Source organism: Alosa sapidissima, chromosome 21, assembly GCF_018492685.1.
Source record: "Alosa sapidissima isolate fAloSap1 chromosome 21, fAloSap1.pri, whole genome shotgun sequence".
Taxonomy (NCBI): domain Eukaryota; kingdom Metazoa; phylum Chordata; class Actinopteri; order Clupeiformes; family Clupeidae; genus Alosa; species Alosa sapidissima.
The window spans coordinates 7,215,647-7,224,756 of NC_055977.1; the positions used below are offsets into that span (position 1 = coordinate 7,215,647).

The following is a 9,110-nucleotide window of genomic DNA, read 5'->3' on the forward strand; positions in this document are numbered from 1 at the left end:
ACCAAGACAAGTCACAGGTAGACGGGAAAGAGACCTAAATATACAAACTAAACTTGTGTAACTCTGGAGAGAAGGGAATGATGTCTACAGGCTGCAGACATTACCTGCTCTCGCTCTTACACACACACACACAAAACCACAATCACGTTGCAAAAAGTTTTCCCAGTCCCTCCAGGATTTTGCAAATCCAACCAATCCCCGCTAATTCTGGGCGACCTTGCAATTTTGTCCCATCACCGCAACTTTTCCTCAAATTAAACCAATCATCGTTGTTTCCCCATGACATTTCACTTACCACAACATTCCCTCGCACAGAATACACCAGAGACCACCCTATAACTTGTTCGTTCCTCTGCAGTTTTTATGTCAATAAATAGAAAGCTAACGTTAAGTTGATCTACTTACTTGCATCTCTCAATCTGGTGTCGCTAACTTACCTATAGGCTATGAAAGTAAGTTCATGTAGGCATTTGGGTTTACTGAGATTTGAGTAGGCTATACAACCCCATTGGCAAACTTTCACATCAGGAGATGTCCTTGTTGACTTATTGGCACGAAATCAGACATTTTAGGCCACAACAATCTCAAAAAAAGACCACGAAATTCTAGAGGGACTGGTTTTAAAGGAGCCTCTTGTGGTTCTTTTGAGTGCAACCAGATAGTCTATCAGACATGACTGATCCCAAAATAGTACTAGGAATATCTATGTCTTGGTGGGTAAACAAAGAAAAAAGGAGGAGTGTCTCCTTCAGCAGGCATGGGGTGTATTCACAGCACGGATGTGATTTTCTGCCCACCCCTCCGATCACAGACTCGGATCATGGGAGTGCAAAGGCTGTCGCACCATCACTGATCATGGGAGTGCAAAGGCTGTCGCACCATCACTGATCATAGGAGTGCAAAGGCTGTCGCACCATCACTGATCATAGGAGTGCAAAGGCTGTCGCACCATCACTGATCATGGGAGTGCAAAGGCTGTCGCACCATCACTGATCATGGGAGTGCAAAGGCTGTCGCACCATCACTGATCATAGGAGTGCAAAGGCTGTCGCACCATCACTGATCATAGGAGTGCAAAGGCTGTCGCACCATCACTGATCATGGGAGTGCAAAGGCTGTCGCACCATCACTGATCATGGGAGTGCAAAGGCTGTCGCACCATCACTGATCATGGGAGTGCAAAGGCTGTCGCACCATCACTGATCATAGGAGTGCAAAGGCTGTCGCACCATCACTGATCATAGGAGTGCAAAGGCTGTCGCACCATCACTGATCATAGGAGTGCAAAGGCTGTCGCACCATCACTGATCATGGGAGTGCAAAGGCTGTCGCACCATCACTGATCATAGGAGTGCAAAGGCTGTCGCACCATCACTGATCATAGGAGTGCAAAGGCTGTCGCACCATCACTGACCCCTGGCCTGACACTGCCCTACAGGATCATGTGTCCCCACCTACAACTTATCCAATTCAATGTTCTTTTCCTAGTTCAATCTTCCATCTGTTTAAATCTCGCATGGCCATAACGTTTGGCTTGATGGAAGCTGCAGTGTCTTGACGTCAAGGCCTGCCAGCTATATGACCATGGAAAGTAGGATTGGTCACCATAAAACTTGCAATGTGTTAGGACAAACGACTGTTTGTTGTACTACATTAAGACCTATATAAAACATTACAGGACTCAGACAAACTCAAAAGAACAGATAGACAGACGATTAAGCTTTTGTTCAGCATACAGAGCACAACAAGAGATAAATCATTATAATAATAATAAACGAAGAAAATCAAAAAATCACATTGTCAAACGATGGATATTTAACATTGAAATAAAGCTTTTCAAAAAGCCAGAGATGAGTCATTTATAAGAATCAACCTAGTCTTTTGAAAAGTGCTGGTTTATTTCAGTGGGTGACCTTTTTATCACCCATTCTCAAGCTTAGAAATCACTCGGGCGTGGTGGAGCAACGCTAACGTCACGGATTGACAATCAATCGACCCGGGCTAGATTACCGCCATTGTGAGTCCGTGGCACTTTGGGTATCAGTCAACTTTAACCGGTCTTCATTTCTACCTAAATCACCATTATCCTCAACCTGTCTGGCATGAACACTCAAAAAAAGTATGTGAACAAGAGTTGATGACTGGCATTATTAAATTAAATTACTTAACGCTACTAAAATGTGACTTGGCGCTCCTTGTAGACAGTGTAAAATTAATATACACCCCATATTCATTGCTATTAGCCATATTTACATCAAGTTTCCATCTGTAGCCATCACATCACTAAAACCACTAACCCAGAGCAGTTTTTAAACTCAACCATACGATGATTAGCACTGTGGGTGTGAAAAGCTATGCGCAATGGCTGGACATGACGATGAAAAACATAAACATGAATTACAGGCAAGGAATGATTCAGACACGTGACTTTGAGCGAACTGGAGATATAAAAATGATGTTTAAAATAAAATACTCAGGAAGAAAGAAAGAAAGAAAGAAAGAAAGAAAGAAAGAAAGAAAGAAAGAAAGAAAGAAAGAAAGAAAGAAAGAAAGAAAGAAAGAAAGAAAGAAAGAAAGAAAGAAAGAAAGAAAGAAAGAAAGAAAGAAAGAAAGAAAGAAAGACAGTAAGAGTGAAAGAGAGAAAAAACAGAGAGAATAACAAGAGAGAAGGTGAGCATAAAAAGGGACAGGAGAGCACAAGAGACCCAGAGGGCCAAAGAGCTGGTTGTGTGAACCCTGGCCAACCAACCCCAGCCAGCGTGGTGCATGACCGCTAGCCATGACGGCCAGATGACCCCCCCCCCCCCTCCCCATGAGGCTAAGCGCAGCGGTGAGGAGGAGGACCATGACGCAGTAGAGACACGAGGATAGGGGGGGTGGAGGAAGGAAGGAGAGGAGAGAGGTGGTTTGGGGACTGGCATGTGGCGGCACTCACCGACTCCTGGGCCAGTGACCGAGCTGGCCGGCTTGTTTTGTGCGGCTGAAGCGGCGGCAGCAGCAGCAGCAGCAGCAGCAGCAGCGGCAGCAGCAGCCACTGACGTGGCGTAGCCGCCCTTACAGAAATCCCCACTCCCCGCCGAAGCCTGGCCCATATCCTCATAGCCTGCAACGTCACACACACACACAGCCGCAGCCCACAGCGTTAAACACACCAGGCAGGGGGAGGGCGGGAAAGAGGAGGGGGGGTGGGAGCTGGGGGGTGGAAGCGCAAGAGAGATGAGTGTAGTAGGCGCAGCAGGTCAAGTGGGCGAAGGGTGATGTGGATGGAGACATAGGTGAGGTGGGTGGGGGGGTGAAATGAGTGGAGGCACAGGTGAGACAAGTGAGGGAGGTGGGGTGAGGCGCAGGTGAGTGGGGGGGGGGGGGTGGGATGGAGGCAAGAAAGCAGCAAAGCAGGTGGAAAGTGATGCCAAGGTGAACTACCGATGAGTGGAAACTAATCTAAGACCCAGTTCAGGACACAGAAGACTCCAAAAACTACAACAGGACGACAGAGAGTCAGAAAACATGAATATGAAGGAGGAGGAGAAGGAGGAGGAGGAGTTGATGAAGAGGTCTAAGAGAGGTCTGGAGTCAGAACACGAAAAGAAAACAAACAGCAAAGACGAACTGGGCTGAACGGGTTCCTCTTTGCCATGGCTCCGAGGAGCCAAATGAGATGAGGAGTAGGTTTGGATGTTGTTGAAGGAGTAGTTTAAGAAGTTGAATGAGGCTGTGAGATTGGATGTTGAAGTGGTTTTGGATGTTGTTGAAAGAGTGGTTTTGGATGTTGTTGAAAGAGTGGTTTTGGATGTTGAAGGAGTGGTTTTCAAAGAGAGACAGGTAAATGGGAAGAGTAGACATAACAGAGTGCAATAAAACGTAGACATGACTGAGCACAAATGTGCAACAGACACACACGCGCGCACACACACACACACACACATCGACTCATGGGACTGGATGAGCTGAAGCAAGCAGCGCATGGAGGACCACCTACACCCCTCCCATGCCACCCCGCTAGAGGTTCCTACCACTTATAACAGCACAGAGACGAGGAAAGCCAATGATCTGGACCAAAAGAGCTACTCATGACGGCTACTGATGATCCAGTAGCAACTAACAGGAAGAAGAGTAGATCTTGAGGGGAGGTGTGTGTGTGTGTGTGTGTGTGTGTGTGTGTGTGTGTGTACACGTGTGTGTGTTGACAACAGGTCTGTTCAGGTCATGACGATCTTTATTTCATGTAATGTGTTTGCCCTAGAAACTAGAGCATACACACTTGAGTCTGCATTGGAAACAGACTAGAGACTGCAATTCCATGTCAGAGACAGCTTCTCTGCTCAAGTTACCGGACTGACGCAGAATGGGAAACTACTACCATGTCTGTGTGTGTCTGTGTGTGTGTGTGTGTGTGTGTGTGTGTGTGTGTGTGTGTGACAGACGTCTCACCCGTGCCGTATCCATGGGAACCATAGCTGCTGGCCTGCTGGAAGGGCGTGGCGGAGGCGTTCACTCCCACGTTCACGCCGTGCTGCTTTGACGAGGTAGGCGCCACCTGAACATAAACGCACGCCATGGAAAACAAAAAAAGAATTGTGTAATATATAAAATTAGCAACAAATACCTGTGCACACACACAAAAACTACATGTGTTTACACATGCTATACACAGGTCATTCTCCAATAAACAACACTTTGTGACTGACTTCGGGCCACTGGAATAAAAGAATGTAGTGGGAAGTAAAAGTCCAATTAGGGCTAGGTAGCCAACTAGCTGTAAATTAGCATTTGCTACCAACAAATTCATTTCATGCTTCTAATGTTACCATACTGCACCATCAATATCAAATAGAATTCTATTAGATAAGCTTGCTTAACAACGCTCTCCAATATTTAGAATTTGGAGTCCCGATAGTGGTTACTGCTACTTCTAAAAAAGACAGTTCCGGTCCTTGGTTATGATTGGCTGAATCATGGCTGAATCATGTACGATGCCATTGTAAAAATCCAATGCAACGTTTCATGTTAATTGACGGCATTTCATTCCATAGAACATGGTTGTGTTTTTTCAACTTCCATAGAACACCGTCCTGCGGTTTATACACAATGCGGCTAATACACGGGACTTTACTGTAGCTTCTTCATATGCAGATGAAAAGTAGTTATTTTTACCAATTCTGGCATATTTACATGGTGTTTTTTATACAATGTTCATTAATATGCATGGTCCCCATCAAATAAACCAATAAATAAAAAAATAAAATAAATATGAAACCCGTACACCCATGAAAGGGCTAAGAGGAGCAGGGGGACCCCTTCTCTTACCGGGAACATGGCCGGCCCGTACTGGAAGGTGTTAGCCAGGCCGGGGACGCCGGGGTAGTACGGCAGGCTGGTGTAGCTGTAGCCGGGCGGCAGGCCGGGATTGAGGAAGGGCTGCTGCGTGGTGTGGTGCGTCTGCGTCTGGTTCTGCTGCGGCTGCGCCAGCGTGGTGGCCGGCGCTGGGGACGACGCGTCGCCACGGCCGAACTTCGACAGGTCGCCAGCTGAGGAGAGACAACGAGCGAGGCCACACCACACACACACACACACACACCCCGAGCGAGGCCACGCAAGAGAGGAGGAGACACACACACACATAAAATAAATATTAATTCATATCTGTTAATTTATCGATCTATTCTTCTTATTAGTGTTGTCATTCTGTGCACATATCTGTCTTAGCAGTTTCCTGTGTGAGGTACAGTAGTGTAACGGAGACTATTTAGGTTAATTAGCCCAGCAGCAGAAGGCCAATAATCACCCAGAACAGGATGCAGGCTTGTCTGCTGCTTTCCATTTACAGAGTATGATGTAAGGGCCAGGTCGACTGATAAATCCTCCACAAAAATATACAAATAAATAGGCACACAAGGGCTGTCACTTTTTAAATTGATATTTAAACATTCGTTCAAACATGTGAAAAATCTATATTTGAACTACACGGGTTGCTCAGAACCCCGCAGTGCCTACAGGAGCGTTGCTAGGAGACCAGCTTACCTGAGTAAGGGTTGTTGGTCAGGCTGCCTTCTCTGCCCGTCAAAGCTGTGGTGGGCGTGGCGAACGGGGCGATGCTGTAGTAGTCCTGTAGGAACCAACGGGCAGAAACGGAGCTTCACTTCACAGAACAAACAGCACTTGTGCAAACAAAGCCATGCAGACGGACTCACACACACACACTGTCTGTGCACCTCTCTCACACACACTCTCTCTGTGTGCAACTCCAGCTCTCACACACATACTGTGTGCGCCTCCATCTCTCTCACACACATACTGTGTGCGCCTCCATCTCTCTCACACACACACACTCTCTGTGTGCATGCATCACACACACACACACACACAGTGTGGGAGAAATCCCCAGGATGTAGAAAAGGTAAGTGGCCGTAAAGGCTGTATATGTGTCGCAGTACTAAAGTCCCAGGCAGCCATCAGGAGGGCTGGTGGATATCTGAAGAGACTGCTGATTGGTCTGGCACTCACTGACCCCCTGTGTTGCTACGGTAATGCAGGACAGGGTCAACTGGAGAGCCACACAGAGATGCCTCTTGAACCCTCCAATCCAAAACATAACCCACCCTTCTCCACCAAAGGATGGATGGGGATCGGGGCAAAGAAACGATTAATCACATCGGTCGTTGCAAGAGTTAGTGTAGTTTAGTAAAGGTTACAGTTGGACAGACAAGCTTAGAAGCATAAATGTTAATGACTGCTGGGATTTTAGTAGCTTTGTAAGTTCACTAAACAAAACCTGATCACTGACCAAGTGAAACCAAGGCTAGTCAGTTTCAAGTTCCTAGTAAAATTTGAAGGTTTTGCCAACTAAAGGAATTTCTCCCACTATGCATACAGCAAGCCAACATACAATTGGGGATTGTTTGTTTGTATCACACTGGTTGCATTTTCACATCATACAAACACCCAATGGCCCACCACAAAGCCAGCCAACATACAGACATACAATTAAACATACTAACACACAATCCCCAACTGCATCGCATCGCATCACACCACACACACACACAAACCAACTAAGGCCTGATACTTACCAGTGGTATCCTGGTCTGCAGCATCTGCAGGTCATCGTAGCCGTATACCTGTGGCTGAGATCACAGGGAGCAGACTGCGTTACTGCAACTGGGTTACGCATGCTTTCCTCCAGACCCGTATACAGAGTCATTTCAGCAGCACAACATAAAATGCTGCGGTATGCACAGTCTGATCTATTAAAACAACACTATGCAGTTTTTTCAACTCAAAATAACTTCTTCAAACTCATTTTGGATGCTACACTGACTTATAATACGGAGAATGGCAGGTTGTGCACCTGTGCTGTATCATGCAGACAAATTATCCATTTGCAAGTAAGAGATGCGTTAGGCACCACCTTAGTTTCTAAATGGGAACCCTGGGAGTGCTTTGAAAATTGCAGGCATGAAGCACAAAATACCAATTCTTGCATCGTTTTGCTTTAATCAGAGACACTCCACCCAAAGGCAAGCATCCATAAAGAGAGAGAGGGGGCTGATGGATTTCACCACAGGACGCTGGGCTTCTCGTGCGCAAACACATGCACACCCACCTTCCCCACTGTGTTACCATGGCAACCGGGATCCAAGTCAGCTGGCTTGCTTTCACACAAGTCAAACCGCCGCATAGGACCCCCCCCCCCCCCCCCACACTGCACCCGCTCCTCCCCATTTCACTTCAAAAGAGAACCCAAGGTCAAAGCATAGAAAACAGAAACTCAAAACTAAAAAGGCACACACACAGATGGCGAAGCAGGCGAGGTTTCGGAGCACACTCACCGGATATGCGTGGAGCAGGCCGGGGGCCATGATGTAGGGGTTGGGCAGCAGGGGGGGCACTCCAGGGGGCAGGTTTGGAGGCGCTTTCCCTGCAGGGCAAAGCAAGCGTTTTTCAGATTAAACGTTTCGCTGTTCGATCTAAAGGCTGGGCCAAGAGATACTCTAGGTGAAGATGAGATACTCTAGGCTAAACAGAGAGATACTCTAGGCTAAACAGAGAGATACTCTAGGCTAAACAGAGAGCAGGGCTTAAAATTCATTTTTCAAAATGGGGGGGAATTCCCCCCTTAGGTTATTCATGTTGGGGGGATTTATACAATTTGGGGGGGAGGGGGGGTTGATTCTGATACCAAGTCAAGAATTGCGATTTCAATACTTCGATACTTTTTAAAAAAAAAAAAAAAGGTGGGGCCCCCACCACCCTGACGTCATCAGTAATATATACTGTAGTGGGATCATTCTCAACAGTGGACATCCTAGATTCTGCTTGACTCTCTCCACACACACAAACACACACTGAAAATGATAGCTTATGTGATATGTTTCTATCATATATTTTTGAATTCATATAGAGTGTATTTATTTAATAATGCATTTAGCATTTTACTAGTAATTACTAGTAGCTAAACATATTTAGTAATTTGAATGCCTCATATTGACGTTTAACCTATAACACTTAGGCATATCTTTAATGTGGTGTGTAGGTCCAATTGAGTGCACATTGCTGATGAGTAGGTGTAATTGAGTTCCTGTCACTTTAAGAAAATACGTGACAGTAATTCTATGGAGTAGCCCAATTAGCCCCCCTTCAACCTGACGGTTTTAGGCTATAGTCGCTAGTGAATAAAAGTTGTGCATAGTGCGGTATGTGTATGCAAATCATTATGTTTTCTATGTCATTAGATACAATAAATGTTCAAAAAACTAACATGTAGAAAACAATCTTTCTGGGATCAAGTGTTAACGTGACCTGAGCTAGCAGGATCGTTACCAAGGAGCTCTTTCCAGATGTAAAAGTTTGCCATGGTAGCGTAGCCTATTTGCGTAAGCGCAAAGTGGTTCTCTCTCTCTCTCCGTGTGTGTGTGCGTCTGCATGAGGCTATGTTCAATTCAACTCGCCACTTAATGATTAGGCTATATTAACGTCATCAGACAGGCTGTAAAAAGTGTATGCGGGAATTTCTCGCATTATGATGGCTAGAGTTGCGGGACTTGAACAAATTATGCGCAATACCCGCAATCCCGCAGTGAAATTTAAGCCCTGAGAGAGATACTCTAGGC

General features: G+C 46.0%; 1 protein-coding gene across 12 annotated transcripts in view; it reads right to left on the bottom strand.

Annotated features, from left to right (window-relative positions):
- ubap2l (ubiquitin associated protein 2-like) overlaps positions 1–9,110 on the bottom strand; it is a 39,493-nt gene that overhangs the window by 5,317 nt on the left and 25,066 nt on the right. For 8 of the 12 annotated variants that reach the window (XM_042075933.1, XM_042075939.1, XM_042075936.1 and 5 more), the window contains 6 exons: positions 7,830–7,918; positions 7,071–7,124; positions 6,022–6,106; positions 5,308–5,528; positions 4,432–4,537; positions 2,936–3,103 (listed from right to left, as the gene is read on the bottom strand). In XM_042075933.1, coding sequence (XP_041931867.1) covers positions 2,936–3,103; positions 4,432–4,537; positions 5,308–5,528; positions 6,022–6,106; positions 7,071–7,124; positions 7,830–7,918 — 723 coding nt within the window. The remainder of the gene's footprint in view (positions 1–2,935; positions 3,104–4,431; positions 4,538–5,307; positions 5,529–6,021; positions 6,107–7,070; positions 7,125–7,829; positions 7,919–9,110) is intronic. The other 4 variants (XM_042075943.1, XM_042075944.1, XM_042075941.1 and 1 more) reach the window with 1 other exon arrangement.